At 37.0% G+C, this 21595-nt stretch overlaps 1 protein-coding gene across 4 annotated transcripts in view; it reads right to left on the minus strand.

Annotated features, from left to right (window-relative positions):
- Nucleotides 1-1318: 1318 nt before the first annotated feature.
- The window catches only part of Angpt1 (angiopoietin 1), a 233575-nt gene continuing 213298 nt past the window's right edge, over nucleotides 1319-21595 (minus strand). For 2 of the 4 annotated variants that reach the window (XM_029469438.1, XM_029469437.1), the window contains 2 exons: nucleotides 15242-15372; nucleotides 1330-3812 (listed from right to left, as the gene is read on the minus strand). In XM_029469438.1, the coding sequence (XP_029325298.1) occupies nucleotides 3652-3812; nucleotides 15242-15372 (292 nt within the window). In that variant the 3' untranslated portion in view covers nucleotides 1330-3651. Of the gene's footprint in view, nucleotides 3813-15241; nucleotides 15373-21595 lie in introns of all 4 variants that reach the window. The other 2 variants (XM_021183365.1, XM_021183364.1) reach the window with 2 other exon arrangements.

Below are 21595 nucleotides of genomic sequence, written 5' to 3' on the forward strand. Positions count from 1 at the left end.
GAGCCGCAAACACAGAAAGATGCAAGGCAATCTCTTAAAATAATGTATGGGATTATAATATTCAGACAAGTTAAGATAGTCTCTCTCTCTCTATATATATATATATATGTATACATATATATGAAGGATAACAATTAGGAAGTGGATCTAAATGCAAAGGGAAGAAGGGAAGAACTGGAAGGAGTAGAGGGAGAGGAGATCATTTTCAGGATTTATTATGTGGGAAAAATCCATTTTTAATAAATGAAAAAAATAATAAAATGTTTAAAAAGTTTTCTTCAGAAAAAGGGTTGAGAATACTTAATATTTTGATGCGATCTAGACAAGTTATTTTGCACACACAGATTTGAACAAAAATACCATCATTTTAAAGCTTAGAATATTTCTGAGACTTGGGAGCACAGGTGATGACTGGTGTATACTATACCATCAATTAGTTATTATTGTTTAAGAAAACACTCCTAAACAACATGACTTAAAACTACCACTCATACACTTCTCATATGATGTATGCCATCTAGGGAGTTAGGATGATTTGAACCAGGTTCTGCTGACCTCAGTTTAGATGAATCATGGAGTTAATAACTGTCTGCAAGTCAGCTAGAAATTAACTTGTCTAGGGTGGTCTCAGCTGATAAACTTAGCTTTGTCCTGTGTGGTCTCTAAACTCTCATTAGTGTGTCCTGGGAAGACGGAGGCTGGAGAAAAAGTATCTTTTCAGTATTCAGTGATGAAATTGGTGATAGTCTGAAGGATGGGGGCAGCATGAAGAAGAGAACTGAGAAAATTCTATGTCCAGACTTTGTTACTTAGTCTGCAACTGAGTCCACGCACAGTATGTGAGGCATAGAGATAAAATCATGTTTCTTGTATGCTGTTTCCAACTCTCTATGTCAAACTCAGATACCCAAACAATTTATCTTTTGCCAAAGTCCACAAAAAATATCATCAAATGTCACATGATGATACAGAATCCGATCATTGTCAGAGCAAACATAAATTCATAAAGATGTAGGAACAAGACCCAACCATTTGGCCTTATATTATAATGGGTCTAAGCATTCCTATTTATTGCATGCCAGAATGGGTTTTTTTTTTCAACTACTGAGGCCTTTGTTCATCTCGTAATTTTTCTTTTGTTTGTTTTGTTTTTTGAGACAGAGTTTCTCGGTATAGCCCTGGCTGTCCTGGAACTCACTCTGTAGATCAGGCTGGCCTCAAACTCAGAAATCCAACTGCCTCTGCCTCATAGTGATTCTATACTTCCATAGGTTTCAAGGTTTAGCTTTTTAAATTATGTAATTAAAACAAAATGAAGTTGCACACATTATTTTCAATTTTATTTAAATGAAATAATGTAATGTTATGAAGACATTTTCATAGAAATGACACAGCTTTTATTGAAATAGAAACTTAAAGACAAAGTTCTAGTATCTAATTTTTCTGCCCTGCATTAATTAAATGCAAAAAGCTATGCATATCAAATTGCTACACACATGTTGGCATTATACAATGTACACATTATACTGCTTTATTATAAATAACTGAAAACAATATCTTATTTTTCAAACCCACATAACAAATCAGTAAATTCCATGCTTTTTTTTCTCCTTGTTTCGCTCTATTTTTGTAATGTGGATTGAAAAACAATTTACCAAAGATGAGTTTTCAAACATCTGTGGGAACAACAACAACAACAACCACAATCACCAGAATCACAAAAATACTCATTTTCTTTCATCTAAATGAGAAGGAAGCTTTTAGAGGGATAGGCTTAAGAGAGCTGTGAAGGAGTCACAGTAGTAGTATAGTAGAAAAATTCTGTAATGTCTGCACATACCTCCTGTAAGGCAAAATGGTACTTTATGAACACATATAAATATAAGAAAGATGTGGTGGTAAACATTCAGAATCTTTTCATAAAAGCATGAAGAGCTTTGTTTTACCAGGTAGAGGAAAGTCACTAAGGCTTTGTGGCTGCAATTATCAAGATTTATATTTTGGTACATGTATGTCCCAGAAAGTCTTCTCCTTCTCTGAGAAAACAGAACTGATGTCTACATTTAGTTCTCTCCTTTCATGGCAAATTGTGTTTGATTGAATGTTTTTTCTACTGTAACCTTGAACATTTAACAACAAAGAGCACTTGATAGAATACTGCAGTCACATCAGGTTATCACAGAATCCTGTGTCCAAAACTTCACTTACTACATATTATAACACAGGGGCATCTTAACTAAGGCACTTATAGCAGCTGACAATCAGAAACTTCCTAGTCAAATGACTGTAATTTTTTTTCTATAATTCTTTTGTACAAGGAGTTATGTCAATTTTCTCTACTACCATTATTTTACAAGGTAGAAATTGCTTGAAGAAACAGATCCTGGAGGATAAAAACTATGCAGAGTAATATATTTAATCAATAGTATGGTAACTGTCTTTAAACAATCATATTTATAGTCATCAGTTGTGAACAGCATCATATATTCCAGACTAAACAGTTATTGAGTTTAGCATGGACAGGTATATGATATTATGTACAATGATATTTAAAATTCTTCTATTGTTTGTAGACTTTAAAGTATAACTCATAAAAAACTGGAGTAGGATATATTTAGTAAGTACATTGCAGTTAATTAACAAAAATTAAATTAGCATGAAAAATCTGGATGAAGAATTGAAGGCCCATGAACACTTTAAAAATAATAATGCCATACATACGCAAATACATGCAAGATCTGTACAATGGGCTGTTCCAACACAAGTACTCCACACATTGCTCTCCTATATACTGTCAATGAGAATGTTAACTGCCTGCTTATTGTTTTGAGAACTGAATGATAACACTTCCAGTCTTTATATATACTCAGGCTCTAAACATTCTTGTGGATCAGTTAGTCAAATTTCAGGTAAAGGAACACTGTAGCATGAGTGTGATTTTCACCTGTTTTATCCATTCTTGATTATATTTTATATCTTTTGAAAACTGAATCCCCAGAAACTCAAGAGTCTTTAGGCACCTTCTACCCCCAACTCTTATCCTCCATGTACTATATTGTATCATGGCTTACAAGAAAAGAGTTTACATTTGAACACAGGAAAACTGAAATCAACTAGTAAATATGATACTGGAAATGGGCAGGTGAACTCCACTAACTTTTAGCCAACTCAGTAGACAAAACTTTTCTTTATGTCCCTTTTGGGCAGTGACGTATTGTTAGCAGGATTTCCTACAGTGACACCAGGTCACTTCCACAATCCATCTCCAACAGATTCTGGCAAGCCTGTTCCCATTTTCTTTCATGTACATCCTTTGCTGTTTCTTCTTCTTGTGCTCTTACATGAAACAAGTTGGATTCAGCATCAGGATGTTAAGAGTTCAGAATGTGATCCAGTAGCACTTTGAAGTGCAGCAAGCTGAGAAGTTTCTTCCCTTTTAAACATGATAGTGAGTGGCATTCTCTGGATACAAGTGGCGATTCTGTTGACCTCAGAAGGCTCCAAATCCATGGTCAAGTACCCAGTGACATGACATAACCACTTGCTGCTGGAAGGGAGACAATGCTCGTTGTATCTGAAGCCTCTGAATAGCTTCTCATCTGGGAACATGCCCAGATTTCTTTGCAGCTTTCTAATACTGGCATGGCACCTTCAAAAGTCCAAGGGCCGGATCATCATGGTGGTGGAACGTAAGGAGTAACTGGGCCCTTTGAAGTAGTGCCACTTTATCCCATTCAGTTTTCCATGATTTTGTCCCGCAGTGTAGAACATTCCATTTAGATTGGAAGGGCCACAGGCATCGAACCACCAACCTGAAAATTGAGCCAATGGAAAGAAAAATGAGAAGAAATAGAAGCAGGTCAGGTTTAATACTTAAAAATCAATGTCATGAGTGATTGGAGATTGATCAACCTTGTTCTGGTTATTTGCAAACAGGAAGCATTGAAAAAGTATCCTCCCAGCAGAAGTGTTCCCAGTGACACTTTTAAAATATGTACGTGTAACCAGAAGGAGGGAAACTCAAGCAAACTCGCATTCTGTGTGACTGTGTTGAGACTCCCTTCCCACTGTAATCATGCAGTCTCTAAGCTTAGATTTTAAGGTAAAGTCAGGCCTGATATGAAAGTAGAATTTGACTTTAAGTTTCTGACAGTACAATGACTATTAGTGTATTAGTAAATTCAGAAACTTAGACAATTGTGACTCAAAAGATAAGAAAAAATATGTTTTTACTTTTATAACTTTTTAAAGAATTGATCCTAAAATTAATTGGATCAATTATATAGTGTTGATGATGCTCAAATTGTTATCTAGCCTGTCTATAAATTTATACCAACATGGGAGTGTTTCCAATAGTGTCCAAACAGTTTGTATTTAGCAATGGTTCATCTATGATTGTTCAGATTGTTTTTAAATACAGTAGAAGGAAAACTACACAAAAAGTAATGTCGCGGCCCAGTGCTTACACAGTCTGTTAGAATAACTGAATAAGCTAGCTCTGTTTTCGTGATGAACTATAGTTTTAGACTTTTCCGATAAATCATAGTTCTTTTCTCCTGAAGTAACACTATTGAAGTCTTTAGGGAGAGATTTATGCCAGAGACATTCTAGAATATTTTTATTTGGATACACTTGACCTCTATTTGATTGCAGAGCCGTACCTAAGGGACTAATAGCTAACGAAAGGGAAAGTTGTCCAGCTGCTGTCTGATGGTAACATGAGCATTGTCTTGCAGAAACGTTAGAAAAAGTTCAACAAAGTCACACTAGTTCCCCTTGCTTTCAACTTGAGAAGGTTAATGCAGTTAGGGCATGTTTATAAAGTCACACCAGGAGCATAACAAGCTGCCTCTGTCACTAGTCCATTGGAGGAGCAGTAAGGTATGTCTGATGGATTCTGAGAGGTCCTGGATTCTTTGTTGTATTCACAGTACCTGAATGTTATCACAGTCAAAACACAAGGGACAAGAAAGCTCTTATTTGGCACAAAAGAAGGAACCATGTGATTCTGTATTTTCTTCCTTACAATTAATTCCCTAATATTTGGTCAGAATTTCTAGCAAAAACATATGATTTATCTTGTAGAAGATATTTTAACTTTAGGGAGTAGATTTACCCCAAACATTCTCTTTAAGAGACCAAACTGAAAGTCTAAAATGAAAGTCAACCTTATTGCTTCTGTGTATTCAGTTTCCTCCAATTCCCGAGACTCTCCTGTCACCTTACTCAATTGTTCAGTCTTGTCATTGCCCCTCCTTGTGTCCAAAACACTGGCTCTAACTCAATAAAGAAAGTCATGAAAATTCTCAGAACTATATCTGAGTTACATTAGTTCAGGGTCTCATGTCAAATGTAAACCTTATCTGGTTTATAGAAAGTCACAACAGTTCCAGAAAAAAGATGTGTGACAATAGACATGACGTGGCTATAAAGAGAATCTAAATGATGAAGTCATGAAGTCACCTTTAACTGAGCTTAGGATAGAGATAGGACACACATATCCTGTGAGAAAATAAGACAAATCTATCCTGTGTGCTTTATCTATGAGTGACACAAGTGGGTGCAGTGACAATGGCATTCTGGAGACAGTCAGAGAGAAACTGTCACTGCTGGGATACCCTCAAGATGAGAAAATAGTCACCCAAAGCACAAAAGACTCCAAAATGGAAAAACCCAAGCTTTTCTTCATGACTCTATGGGGTAAATATTTAGTACTTCACCAAGTTGAGCTTGCTAAGCAATGGTGTGTGGAGGCTACATGCTTCTCATTCACTGACTCTGACAAACTAGTTCTTTTTATGAAGTGATTTATCTCAGTGCAAATGCGATGTGATTGTCATCATGACAGCCATGGTTCTTGCCTTCACAGAACCTGCACGCAGATTGAGAAACAGGAACAAAATGTGAAAAGGTCATTACTGATGATGATCAGAAGCACCATGATGAAAATAAGGGACGTCTCGCGGTGCTGGGAGAAGCTGATGTTTCTAGAGGTCTGGGAAAGAAAGCAACTAGGGGAAGATGAGCTGCAGCAAATGCCCATAGGAAGTCAGAGGAGCCCAGTCCGTGTGTGTACAGACTAACAGAACCGAACTATAGCCTACATGAAGTGAACAGGGACCTTCAGGAAATGAAGGTAGAGAATGACTTCAGAGCAATCCCTGTCTGTAATTTACCTAGCCTACTTGTCTATCATCAGGTGAACAAGTAAGATAGTCTCTAGTGATGGGAACTTGTATTTAACCAAAGGAAACAGATCTGCCAGCTTAAATGTTTAGTCAAACAGGGACAGCCTCTATTCTATCTGGACTGCCAAAGCCATTCTGAGCATAAAACTGGTATGATGAAGGGGAAAATCAAGTCTAGAATCAATTTCACACATACTAATCCATGGACAGGCAGAGAGGAGTAGGAGTTAATTAAAACAAAATTCCTGATTTCAGGGCATTTGTATTGACAAAGACTGTCAAAAATTAGCAGCAGCTATTAAAACTTGTAGAATGAAAGTATTATATAAATTGGCTCAAGACTCTAATTGCCCAAGAAGCTTCAAAAATATATTCATTTACCACTTGCATCAGATCCAGAGGCATGAATTATTGGCCAGAAACCAATTCTAAATACAGTGTGTACCCTGGAAGAGCAAGAGACTGTCTGCCAGCAGCTGGGTTTGCTGAGTGCCAGTGGAAAGGAAATTTGGGGAAAACAAATAGAAGAGAGAACACAGAGTTAGTTACTATGTTTGGGAAACTTTCTGTGAACAGTGGGGAGCCACGAGAAAGGAGAATTGTGAGAGAGAAAACCTTGTTTGATATTGACCTCATTGGCCAACAGCCAGGAAATCCTAAGCAGTCCTAATATTATTTGATATTTACTTGCTTAGTTAATGTGTATCACTGACTAGGGAATGATACTTAAATATGGTCTTAGTCTCTTTGTTCTCCAAATGGTCTTACAGAGTACAAGTTCCAGTATAGAGACACCAATGCTCAGAGAGTTGAAAGAACTCTTCTAAGGTGACATTCACAGTACATGGACTACGTCTGAGTTATTATATTGCAGCACAATTAGAACCAAATAAGCTGGTTTACTGCCTATGGCGACCTGTACAATTTTATCTAGGTACATAGTGCCAAGGAGACATACAGGGTAAGAGCTATCGTCAGAACAAAAGACCCAGATGCTCCATGTCTTACATTGCCACAATGAAGATAAAGTTATAGGTGCCATTGTTTCATATTATTTCCTCAGTGAGTCTATTAGAAAAATATGAACAAAAATAGGAACAAATGAGTTCCATTCATTATGATCTTAGTATAAAGCATTGTATCTCCGAATCTAATATTGATTGTTTATTGAAGGTCTTGATATGATAAGGGATAAAAACTTGAAATATCCAGTTAATTCTAAGGATCAATGGGCCACAGGTAGTTGGAACTGTTATACAGCAATTAAGCACAGCTAAGATGATGAACTAACACAACAGAGACCAAAACGTAAACATCTCTCATGCAGATTTCAGTTTCTTAAGAAAATATTCTGAACTTCGATGTAGAGGAAGCAGTCATTTTCATGATGTAAGAATTTGATATATGCATTAAAACAAATTAATAAATAGGGGCATTTCTTTTTGTCAAATATTTGTAACAAGTTATTTTATTTCACTTATTATAATTTTACTAAAATTGTTCAGCATAATCAGACCTTTAAAAGGTATATATCCAGATGGAGGAAGGCATGGCATAAAGAATAAATGTGTAGTATTAATGTGGCTGAAATATGTAGCTACGGTGTTAACATATTGTTTGCCAGCATGAAATTCTGCAAGAACAACCAAAGGAACAGAGCTGTGTTTGCGTCAACAAGCTGTGAGATGCCTGAATTGTAGCACTCGGGAGTAAGAAATTGTTAACTCTACACTTTACCCTATGTTTTCTGGGGAGTGACAAATAGGAAGTGCATTAAGAAGTGAGCTGGGAGACTGGGAAGATGACTATGTCAGTAGATTGCCTGCCTGAAAGCATGAAGACCTGATTGCAGAGGCCAGCAGCCCACTTTCAAAGTGAGACAAGGTGGTGAGTTAATCCTAACACTTAGAGTGGAAACCAGACCCTTGAACTTCATTGACAAGCTAGCCTGGGCTAATCATGACTTTTAGGTTCAGTGAGAGATTCTGTGTTGAAAAATAATGGTAGAAAGTGAACAAAGAAAGACATTGACATTGACCTCTGGCCTATACCCAACCTCCACTCACACCACCCCCACACTCTCACACACATAGGCATGTGCATGGCTGCATGCAGTAACAAACACAGCATGTATAGCCACACATGCCAAGTGGTACCCAGGAAAGACATTTGTGCTCAGAGGAACCCAGTGAGGCAGTAGAGAGACAGAAGAGAGCAGCTTCCATTTGTCACTGGGAGAACTGATAGAATGTCTCAGATGTTTGAAGGCTGGCAACTCTTCAATTGGCTTTGCCAACTATTTTTCATTATAACCTGTAACCTCATGTATATTTTAATAAGAAATTCGAGACGCATGTTTCTAATTCATTTACACTTAACTCATTAAAAGTTAGTTTTGTAATAACTATCTCAGGCTTCCCAGGACTTTAGAATTATTTGACCCTTTTATCTTTGAAGCAGAAAATTCACATTTTATCACTAATAAATGAAACTCTGCCCAGAAAACAGAAATTGGATTCTAAACTTTCTACCCAGGAAGTTCAAATTTATTTGAAAGTCAAGAAATTCAACTCTCACAACCCTCTGATCCTAAACAAAACGTCTCTCAGCACTTCTTTTTTAAGGTAAAACATACAGCAAAGGGAAAAGATATCTGTGGGTTGCTCTCCTCCCCACTGTTAATGCATGCAATCTTATTATCAGTATGCAGAAGAGTTTCCACGGAAAGTAAGACTTCCCTCTTCCTCAGTGAGGCTGAGGTGAGGCTGAGTTAAAGCTCTGGGTGTCATTGGTATGACTAAAGTCATAATGCAGAAGGTACATGTTGATTTTATGTGAAATGCACTTCACCCTCTGCATGGCCCAGCTTTGAGAATAGCTGCAGGACTACTGTGAATGGGAGAATAGCCTTTTTAGTAATCTGTCTGTCTGTCTTCCTTCCTTTATCTCTTATTATATCCATCCCAGTGTGTGTGTGTGTGTGTGTGTGTGTGATGTGAGTATGTGTGTGTGTTTGCTTGCCTGTTTCTTTATGATGTCAAGTTGTTTACTCTGGCCTGCAATATTGAATTTATTTAAATCCTGCACATGGACTCTTGCTGTCTTTCTCCTCCTGTGGACTTCATTTCACCTTTAAGCATGTTGAGTGAGGAACCGCTTGTGAAAATTCCCTTCCAACATTTGCATACAACTCCTTCATTTTCTCTAAATGCCTTTACTCCCAACAGAAGCAGTACAGGCGATAGAGTGATGACCTCTGGGGTTGAGAACATGTGTGCAGCTCTTACTTCTGACTGTAGTTCTGTGAACATAGGCAACTGACCCCACCTTTCTGTATCTCAGATCTTGTGAAAGGAGTTAGGATGGCCCATATTTTCCCTAATCAAAAGGGTTTGGGTAAGCTGAATCTGAATAATGAAACACAGATCGTTTAGGTTAATGGAAAAAGTCTGTGAGACAATCAAAGCTAGATATCTATTTTCTGTCTTATGTATTATAATACAAATAAAAGTATGTATTTGGTTATTTCTCACAGATAACAAACTACTAGCCTGGAGCTGTAGCATTTTGCCATCAGTACAGTTGTGCATATATAGTTCTAATGTTCTGTCCTATAAATTTGTGAATGATTCTCCCTATTAAAACAAATATACTACACACTGAAAAAACAGAAATAAAATTCAAATTCTAAGCACTAACCTTGGGAAGACCAACTTGATATAAAAGTCAGAAGCCCAAAATGAAACTGTTATAATTCTGGAGGTCAATTCTTCCTGTGTTTTGTGATTCTTAGAGATTGGTATCTGTTTTTGATAGTTAGCCATCCTTTTATTACATATTTCTCTATGAAATGCTAATGTTTAATCACGTGCTTTGAATACAACTTAATGCAAGAGGAGCACTCCTATTTTATTTTATTTTATTTTATTTTTGCCTTTTTACAAGCAAACTATGTGAGTTTGAGATCACCATACAGTCTCAGATAACATATTCATTAAAGAAATCTTTATTTACTGAACTCATCATATGTGTTACACACGAAGGCCATCTAAAGACCCAATGATAGTTAGCACACAGTTAGCATGCAGAGATCATATGTTTTTGACAGGTACAGTTTTCACTGAATTTAAGATGTGAGTTGAAATAAGAGAAACTCAATGTAGATTTTCTACACCCAACCTCAGATAATCTGTAACATTTAAACATACCATGTAAGGATTGCCAACCATCTCATAAAACTTTGCCCAGCCCTTCCTGACTTAATAAAAATTGACTTGACTGCATTTTCCCAAGGATCCTGTCATTTCCACATCAACCTCCACATTACTTGAAGAAGTAGCTTTTTCCCCCTCTGTCTTTGTCAAGGTTGGAGCACAAGCCGAGTAAGCATTTATCAACCACTGTGAGCATCTGGTAAGTCCTAGGACATAATGAAAAATTTATGTGTATGTCTTTATCCTCTCTTTTAGGATGAAACTGGAAAAAATGTCCTTTGTTAGCTTTAGAAAGCCTTGCCTGTCAGCTGACATGGTTTATATGTGGGAAAAGAAGGCAGCGTTTCTACCACAACAGATTCTTTTAGAGGAAGGTTAGGTCACATTTTTACATAGTTTTTATATTATATACTAAATATGGAAATCACATTGAAACAAAACTTACATAAGGAAAGAGAAGTAAAATAAAACCATGCTTGTTTGCTTTTTGTTGTTAGCAACTTCTAATAATTGTATTTTATTATGAACTTTTAGACAAGATTATTTATATAATTACTTGATATATAGATTGACTGAAAAACTCAAGTTTAGTCATTGAGGTTTAGACTGACTTTTACAACTATTTAGTTTGAAGATTCCTGATTTAATACCAAAGACCGTGTTTTAGTCGAAAATAAATTTACTTTGGAAGTAACAGTCTAACAGTAGAAACTCTTTATTTTCCTGGTTTTAGATTTAGAAGAATTTTTTGGTCGAGTATTTTAATTACAATAATGTAGACAAACAAAATCATGCATGGAATGACATTACACTTGTTTTATCTTGATGTTAACTCAAAATTAAAACTGATCAGTTGGGCTGGATCTGATCAGTCTCTTTGGACTTGGGAGTATAAAGCAAAGTCGTCTGATGGTCTAAGGAAGTGTTCTCTAGCTCTTTGTCATTGTCTCCCATTTACCACAGACAGGGCTTCACAGTGCTGCACTTTTGACAGAAAAGAACCTATGGCAAAAGCTGAGAACAGTCCCTGAGAAAAGTTGAGACAGTCACCCAGCAGAGTTTCATCTGGCTTATAAGTCTCTGCTGATATCTCATTCTATTTAGTGCTCCTTTGAGAAGTCATTTCAATAGAAAAGTCTGTGTGACAATATTTACATTGAAATGTATAGTCTGGTGTAATAAAAATTGTAATGAAACATAAAATTATTCCATGTTTAAACTGGGTAGAAGGATTGCTGGCTTCTTGGTAACAGAAATAAATCTACATACTTGGGAGATACTATAAAACAGTCTGCTGTTTGCTTCTGCAAATGTGAATACATGATGCTGCCTCAGACTGTGGTGTACCCTCTTTCAACTCAAAAGTGTTGAGTGTATGAATTATCACCTACCTATATTCTGAAAAGCATTATCATTTGTTTTTCTCTATTAGCACTATAATGTCTACATTGTCCAACAAAACCACAGAACCAGAAGGAAGGTTGAGACTTTGTTCACCATGGGTATGGCAAAACTATATCCTACTTTACTATAGGGAACATCACAACTAAATTCTATGAAATAAGTAGCTTTCCCTTCCATTCTTACAAATGTCCATAATGAGGAAGTCACCCCCTCCCAGCAGTTCATTCTAGCAACTGGCTTCTCGTCACTCCTTCTAAAGATTTGTGTTCAAGATTGTGTCATTCTTTGTGCATTATTTTTCTGACCACCTCTTTTTTTATTGACATGAGCTCTAGTCTATCCAGTTTATTACTCTTGCAGTAATTTCCTTTAATAACATGTACTCATTAAACATATGGTAAGTTGATAGAACTAATGAGGTCAGCAAACTAGACAAAAAAAGAAAAGAATACTCTGTTTTGCATCCATCTGCACTAGCATCTGCTTTTAGTTAAGTTCATCTTTTGGTTCTAGTCTTTAATAGATGATGGTGCCCATAGCACCAGCATCTTCAACTCAAACCCCTCCATGTTCCTCCAGAAAACCCTCTAGGACAGTTAGTGAGCAGCAGATCTTACTTCAACCTTGAAACATTTTAGCAGATGACAAATCCCACAAGATCTTTCTTTCAAATTATAAGACTCTCATTTGCTTAAAAGAGACAATATCAAGCAGGAGTGAGCTCAAACATGATTTATAAAGAAAAGGAAAGGAAAAGCCATTAGACAACGAAATGGTCAAATTTCTAAGGGAAAATTTGACAGGGAGTAGAGTGGTGGGTAGTAGCTCTGTAGGATATATGCTCTATGCCATGCTCCAGTGACTTGGACAGCCATTGACATCCATGCCTATGGTTTCCAGTTCTCAGCTCTCAAAATTCCACAGCTTAGATTTTCAGTGTGAATGGCTTTACAAGACCTGGGTTCCTTCAGAAGGATATTTGATAGGGTAGTCGTGTTTATTGCAAAAACACACTTACTTAGACTAATCCAGCCCAAGCAATAAATGGAAATTTTCTCTTCCCATGTATGTGTTTATTGGTGAGTAAGAAGCAAATCCAAGGGCAATTATGGATGAAGGAATCTGACAGAGTTCAGTCAGGAGGCAGAAGCAATGTCCTAACTCCGAGATGTGGAGGTTTCTCAACAACTGAGACATGCACCCCTCTCTTTACTCCTTGTGTGTGTTTTCCTGACAGGAACATGAACACCGATGTTGCTCTTCTGTGAGATATTTGAATGATCTCCCTGTTGGTTGGTCCAGGACTGTATTTATTTACTAGGAAAATGTGTGGGTCAAAATATACATGGAGAATATGAGTTATATTTCAACACTCAAACAGGCAGGGAACTGGAATGTTCCAGTCTTTGTATAAAGTTACCAATAATGTTATTTGTTGAACAAGACGGTTGGTGCACAAGATGCATCAGTGGCTACCATTTTAAAATAATTCTCAAATTTCTAATGTTGTTCCTTGGATACAGGTCAAAGAGTTACATATAGGTAGCTTGTATATGCTTGATAAGATTAAATTATGATGCCAGAATTATTTATTCAGAAGTAGAATATGATAGTAAATACTTTAGAAGCATATTCATGCCATGCTGTCCTTTGTAATACACTGATCTTGTATTGAAATAATGTCTCTGTTGGTGGATTGGTTTTAAGGCTGTGATTTGATAGTTGCAGAAAGGAAGGGGGGATGTCATAAGGGCCTCCTTGAACATTAGTCTAAAACCTTCATTTTTCTGTGCTCTATCTAGTAACACAGGACAGAAATGCTAACTTAAAATTTCACTGTACTGGATTTAAAACTTGAGAGCAATTTCAATGATTAAAATATGAACATCAATCCACCATGCACCACAGTTTCTACTGAGTGCCTACCCATACCATTAGAAGAAGGGTAGTTTCTTTCCCTACCAATATGGGAAAAGTATAATATTTTTTTAGTGTAACACAGTAAGAAAGTCAGAGTGGTTGATGATAGGGGTGCCTACGCTTCTAAACCACCACTCAAAGAAATCACATGGTGGGTCTCATGGCTCTAGCTGCATATGTAGCAGAGGATGGCCTAGTCAGTCATCAATGGGAGGAGAGGCCCTTGGTCCTGCTTCTAGGCCCCAATATAGGAGAATGTCTGGACCAGGAAGCAGGAGTGGGTGGGTTGGGGAGCATGGGGAGGGGGGGAAAGGGATAAGGGATTTTCAGAGGGGAAACTAGGAAAGAGGATAACATTTGAAATGTAAATAAAGAAAATATCTATTTAAAAGGAGAGAGAGAGAGAGAGAGAGAGAGAGAGAGAGAGAGAGAGAGAAGTTATTACAATTCTGAGGGAAACAAACCTCTGAGTCATTATGATTGCGATTTTGATCACAGCTTAGTTTGGGGTTAACTCTGTTCCAGAAAGAACCTACACCATCGATATATTACATGGCTGGTTTTTAGGTTAGTATTCTCTTTGTGTCAGCCAAATATTGTAACGACATCTAAAATATTTTGTATATGATTGTGGTATCTTATTAACTCCTGCATTTTTAAGTCAACAATTAGGTAAGTATAGAGGTATTTTAACATGCAAGCTTTATAGCGTTCCTCAAAAGAAGAAATCAATACATGATGGATAACGGGAGAGAGATGGGACATAAGGGATTCTGAATCCAGGGGAAGCTACTTTACCCACCAAGGGCTCTGAGACTCAGGAAACTTGTGCTCTTTCTTGGGTAAGAAAGTGATTATTAAGTGCTGGATAAATGTTACAGTTATTTACTTAGCAAGTTGCCGTTTTTCGTTGACACACTCAAAATAACAGAAAAGACTTGGAATCATACAAGAAGTATTAACTTTCTTAAATAGGAATACAATGCTATTTAATGATGTCTCCCATATCAACTAAAATCTTTTTCAAAACCCGGGTAAAGCTTGGTCTGGATGTATAACATTAGGTTTAAATAATTTCTCCCTTTTTGTTTTTATTCAATGTGAAAAATTCATCACTAAGCTTGACTGCATAGCTGTAAAGCATTTGCTTTACAAACCATAGATGATCTTAAAGGGAGAGTGCCTGTAACTTCAAACCGACACAAATTCACTCAGAATGAAGCTTAGGATATTCCTATCACAGATGAAGGGGCAGGGGTGTGAGGGGGTACTTTAAATTATGCCAGCAATGTCCTGCTGAAGATCAGGATAAACCCCTGTGAGGAGGCTGAAGAACAGGATAAACCCCTGTGTGGAGGCTGAAGAACAGGATAAACCCCTGTGCAGAGCTAAATGATCTCTAGGGACTTGCTTTTCAGTTTCCTGACCAGGAGATCATACCCTTTTCTCAGAGATAAGAAACCCCAAACCTCAACCCAATGAAAGGCAGTTTAGGAAACAGCCTCGGAGACTCACCTCCTGTTAGCATGAGGGCGCATTTGCACATACAGTTGTCGTTATCAGCATCCTTTGTGCTGAAATCAGCACCATGTAAGATCAAGCTGCTCTGTTTGCCTGCTGTCCCTGTGTGACCTTTTAAATATAACCTGCGGTAAAACAGAAAGAAAGATCATCCACTTGACAGAACATGACCTAGAAGATAATTTGTTGAGTGTGTAAACTTCTTTTTTTCCTCCTGTCTCTGAACTCAACCCTTCCAACAAATCACTTTATGAACCAAAAGTCAATAGATAAAAGGAGGAAAGAGAGAGGGAGGAGGGATAAAGATTGCAGCCAAGAGTCACAGGTTCCGAATTATGAATGGGTGCAATTCCCTGTGGCTGCAGCTTAGTGGGTGCTGTTCTTGTTTGATATGCATACAGGAACCCACATGGTTCACTGTTAGTGCAGGGAACAAAAAGAAGTGGCATTTATTCTTGTCCTTAGGTGTTACTGAACAGAAATCTCCATTAGAATGTCAATACAGCAGACAATTTCATTAATATTTCAAACTTAAATTATTCTAAGTATTTTTTTTTTACTATTGATACAACGAATACACAAGTGTCATTGACAGGGGCTTGTTTTGGTACATCTCATAGAAAAGGCGAAGGACCCAAACCTGCAAGTAGCATTCACCACACAAACATTTGCTGAGCATACACTCTATGTCTCACTTTTTATAGCCCTCTAGGCCTTATAACAAAGGTCTCATGCACTACTTCTAAGTCTGAAAGATTTGTTTCTAGTGACTTAATATAAACTATGTCCAAATTCCAGCAGTTATTTGATCTTATAAACAATACTATTTAAAGAACCCAACTTATTCTCTACAAATATTTCTTACATGCATTTTTCAAAAACTTGGATCAATGGCTCGTGTGCAGCAAATTAAGAGATCCTTTGAGCAAAGGTCTGCTCAACAGGCAAAACAAATTGGGCTGTTAAGAACCATCTGAGATTACTAGAGACATGCAGACCATCTATGGGTGAAACATGGGGAATCACAGAAGTTGTCTGGCGCAGCTTCCTGTCTGGTGGTTATCCTCTTCTTTCCTCTTTCCTTTCTGTCCTGAGCAATGTGAACTTGCCCAGATCTTTTGTTTGCTTCCAGAGGCCCCGAGTATCTGCACTACAGTCATCAGGATCAGCAGTTTGGTACTCTCTATCAATGTGGATTTTCACCTACATCATCTAGCAACGTTTCCTTCCGAACTCCACTTCTTTGAATCATACCTACACAAAATCAATGGTGATTAATATCACATGAATGAAAGTCTCCCAGGATCTCAACCAGCTCTGGCAAAATATGAAACAGTAATAATAAAAGTAAAATAAAATCGGGAGCTATGAAAATACACGTGACTAGTGTTCTACTTAGATATACAATGTAATACATGTACAATGTAATGTTTTGTCTTTATTCTGTGATCTTTAATAATTTTTGTTTTAGGAAATAATATTATTGCTTCATGTTTGAAGGGTTTTTTTTCCTTCAGAGTTTTTAGGCCAGAATAAAGCATACAATTAAATTCCATTTTGTTTGCCTGGTGTCAGTCACTAACAGAATTTCCAGTTCAGAATAGAACAAAAAGTTTCTAACCATGACCTGCTAATACTGAATAGTCACATATAAGCTTTTATTTTCAAACTCTGAGAGGTAGAAAAAATGTTCCTCAAGCTAATTCAGACAATAAATACAAACCCTATTCCTGATACTGTGATTCTTAAGTCTTTTTCCTTCACGATATAAGATATCTATTTTGATTATAATTTTTAATATCTGAATACATCCCTATAAGACTATCAGACATTAATAAGTCATAGCTACAGTGTCCCCTCTCTCGCCTTTAAAGATTTACTTTTATTTTTATTTTATAACACACATGTTTTGCTTGTATGCCTTTGCATGCACTTCATTTGTGTCTGCTGCCTGAGGAGGTCAGCGGGGGGCATCACTCTTCTGTAAATGGAGTGACTGATATTTCTGCACCATCATGTAGATGCTGGGAATCAAACCCAGGTCTTCTGAATGACCAGCAAATGTTCTAACTATCAAGCCATCTTTCTAGCCCATGATCTCTTTCTTTAAAAGAAATCATTGTTGTCCATTTTGGATCTTGCAAAGTAATTTTTCCTCATGTATTAATAAAAATGGAAGCAATATTACCCTTTACACAGTTCTTTACAATGTGAATTTTACATATTTTGTTACCATTTCCCAGGAATCACATCCTGCTCTTCAGCATCACCTGGATGTTGTGGTATGAATATTCAGTATTTTCCCAGCTATCACATGTTCTCAGCTATCTCCTGGAAGCTGTGGTATGAATATACTGTAATATGTTTGAGAGACCTTTCAGCCCCTCAGTATGAATGTGGAAGTATATGCTGAAGTGAGAATGATATCTGTAACATCTGTGTCCTTCCTCTGGCGGAATATTTATGTCTTATGTCGGGCCCACTTCCTTCTAATCTTCCCCAGTCCTATTTTGTCTGAGTTTTGCATTTTTCCAAAAGACAAAACCATGTTCAATATATTATATGCACAGACCAAAGTAAAAAAGGCTTCATCTCATTTTCCATTAGTTCTTCTGTTCTTAGTGATTATTCATTTATTTTGTGTTACAGACAATGGAGATTAGGCAACTATCTCAAAGTAAAATCATGCCTAAGGTAAATTCTTTAGCTAACATTATTTTTTAAAGAAGAAAGGTCTAATAAGATAAATATTTTCTTAAGGTCCTGGTCAATTCACAAATTACTAAAACAAGAAGCAAAGGTCCAATATAAACATTAGCATATAGGTTGGAGTGATTTGAAAGAAGATGAATACTGGGAAGATGGCTCAGTGGGTAAAGTACTTCTCATGAAAATGCAAGAGCTGAGTTGGTCTACGCAGAGCACACACAGCACAGAGAGTGGCACTGTCACCTGCCATCAGAAAAATGCCCCAGTGAAATGGAAGGAAGAGACTGAGGATCATCAGAAGTACACAGGTTGGCAGCCCTCCTGCTGTAGACAGAAGCTGGTGATAGGACACTGTCTCATATGTGGTGGAAAGCCTGGAATGACATCCAATGTTTTCCTCTGACCTCTACACATGCAGGCCCATACACACATAAAACTCACAAACAGTTCAAAGTATACTGATATATATATTTTTAAAAAGTACACAAGACCATTATCTTGAGTATAATGAACTTTCCATGAACAAGATGAGATTGCATTAATAATGTATCTGATATTATTTTCATGTCCTTAGTGTGGCACACAGGGGCAACTCATGATGTAAGAAGAGATACTCATTTTTATACTCATTCTCTTGCACTGGGAGACAGAGACAGAGTTTCATACATTAACATTTTGCCAAAATTATTTAAAGAAATCTACAAATAAGGACAACTATGATTCTGTGGAGTCCTATAGGGATTCCAGAGAAATCCAGGCCAAGGAATAGTTCTTTACCCAGGGACTACATAGCTTCATTGTTGTAATAGAGTCACAGTTGTTGACCCAAAGTTAAAGTACATAATTGCCACAGGTAAACAAAGGCTACCCACTCATTATTGCCAGACATTTTTATAATTAGTTAAGGAAACTTCCTTGAATTGAGACTAATGAAATCATAGACTGTTAGTTTGAATTCAAATCCTTGTGTATAAATAAGAACTTTTGCTTGTCTCTTCAGCTGAGAGTTATTGCAAGTGGAACTTCACTTCACAAAATAAAAGTCAAGACTACCTTTGCAGTTCATTCTGGTGAAATAGAACTTGAAGTGAGGGCTGGGCATGGTGGCACACGCCTTTAATCCCAGCACTCGGGAGGCAGAGGCAGGAGAGGCAGGAAGAGGCCAGCCTGGTCTACAAAGTGAGTTACAGGACAGCCAGGGATACACAGAGAAACCTGTCTTGAAAATAAAAAATTTTAAAAATTAAAAAAACAAAAACAAAACAAAACAAACAAAAAAACCCCAAGAACTTGAAGTGTGAGCCATTAATGATGACTCTTCTAAAACAACTCCACAGAAATCCTAATCACTTTTTTCATTATCCAACCAGGAAAAAGTGGATGGCAAGACAGATTGTGTGTTACGATATTAAATTAAAATGCTCTTCCAGAGCAAAAATTTAAAGGGACAAAAATAATGAAGCAGGAAAGAATGGGAGTGGGGTATTCAACAAAAAAAGAAGGAAGCTCTATAGGAGACAATTGTATATGACTAAAGACATAGGTGGGAGACTGTCACAGCTTGTGTCTTTATTTTTTTCTTAATTAAGGAAAAAAATGTTTGTTACTACATCTCTGCTAGTCAGCATAAGCATATTTCTCCATGTATCTATATGAAAAATATAGTACCCTTCAGGTTTGGAAATTTCACATGTGGAAGGATGAAGTTATTACATTTCTTAGTGCATTCATAGTAGTAATAGACTCTATTCTGTGGCATCAGGCTTTCAAGTATCTTTATACACCATAAAATAACTTCAATGACTCTCTCTCTCTCTCTCTCTCTCTCTCTCTCTCTCTCTCTCTCTCTCTCTCTCTCTCTCTCTCTGCCACCCAAAGAGAGGGAACCTTGGTGTCGTCTCTTTTCTCTATCAGGCAGATCCTGAAGATAGAGCCGAAGCTTTCAGTCTTGGTAGCAAGTACACTGACCCATTAAGGTTTCTTGCTAACCTCACTCTTTTCTTTTGGATAGCATCCCAGTCCCATAAACCTAGTATCACACTAATTTTATCTGCTAAAAAGATTTCCATTTTAACTCTCTTTTTAGGATGCCAAGAGTCTTTTTCATCATCTAAAGCAGACTGATTTATATGTATGACAAATCGATGCTTGGCCTTAAATCTTAAACAATAGGTAGTGTCAGTTATCAAACTTAAGGTCTTAGGTGCTCACAAGCAGAGCACATTTTTATTTTCGATTTAATGTCTCTCCCTGTCACCATTTTAAAGCAGTTAGTCTTTTTTAACAATTACTTGAAGAAATTGCTGATGAGATCTCTCTACCCCATAATATTTTTAGAGCCTGGTAGCAGGGACTCAATCAGAGAGTTGCTTAATAGAGCCATAGGTCTGCCATGGCAGCCCAGGACTGTTTTTGATTTAACCATCGTCCCCAGCCTGCACCACCACTGAAAGAGCAAGGTTTTGTCAGCAAGGAAGGCATCAGGACCACACCTGAGTGAGACAGGTAAAACCCATAGCAGAAAGTAAACGCAACATTTCTTGTAATGATTTACATAGAGAGAAAATTATGTTTAATTTTAGGACTTCTGGGGAAAAAGACATTTCCATTCTTAGTGTTTTTAATTTTTGAAATCATAATTAAATCATTTTTCACTTATCTTCTCTCACTTCGAATCCTCCCATAAGAATTTCCTTGCTGGCTTTCAAATTCATGACCTCTCTTTGCAGTAATTGCGTGTGTGTGTGTGTGTGTGTGTGTGTGTGTGTGTGTGTGTGTGTATTCCTAAATATACATAAATATAACCTGGTTAGTCTGTATAATGTTACTTGTATATATATGTTTTCAAAGCTGCCCATTTAGTAGTGGATATCAATTGGTATGGTCTCCCCTGGATAAGACTCTTTCTCTTCCTCTCAGCATTACTTAGGTACCTGTACTTCTTTGTGTCATGTTGAATTTTACTGGGCTTTTCCCCATCTGTGTTGCCATGGGTATTGGTATCTTACTTGTTTGGGTAATGTTTACTAAGTTATACTGGTAAGATTTCATGGATGTAGCTTCCAACATTCCTAGGAGACACAACCTAACAGAAAAATCCCTGTCCCTTTAGCTCTTATGATCTTCCCAGCCCCTCTTCCTTGAAGATCCCTGAGCCTTGGGCACTAGAGTTGTATGTAGATGAATCAGTTGCAACTGAACTTCACTAGTCTATATTTTCATTGGTTATAATTTTCTAAGATTGTCTCTATCTACTGCAAACAAAAATGTCCTTGACAAAGATTGAGGACATCTCTGGGCATGTGGACCAATGCCAGCTCTATGTCTGATCGAGGGTTAATATCTAAAATATAGAGAGTTTTTTTTTTTAAATAAGTCAATCCACAAATGACCTACTCAAAATGGACTTGTGATTTGAACACAAAGTTCTCAATAGAAAAAAAAAAGATGACTTAGAAATATTGCAAAAAGTTTCATCATTCCTAAAAAATGAAGGAAATGTGATTCAAAACAACTTTGAGATTTCATTTTATCACAGTCAAATGGCAAAGAGCAACAAAAGAGCTGAAAACAAATACTAGAAGAGAAGTGGGTAAAAGAAACCCCATTCATTGTTGATGGGAATTCAAATTGGTAGAG

The sequence above is a fragment of the Mus caroli genome, chromosome 15 (assembly GCF_900094665.2).
Source record: "Mus caroli chromosome 15, CAROLI_EIJ_v1.1, whole genome shotgun sequence".
NCBI lineage: Eukaryota > Metazoa > Chordata > Mammalia > Rodentia > Muridae > Mus > Mus caroli.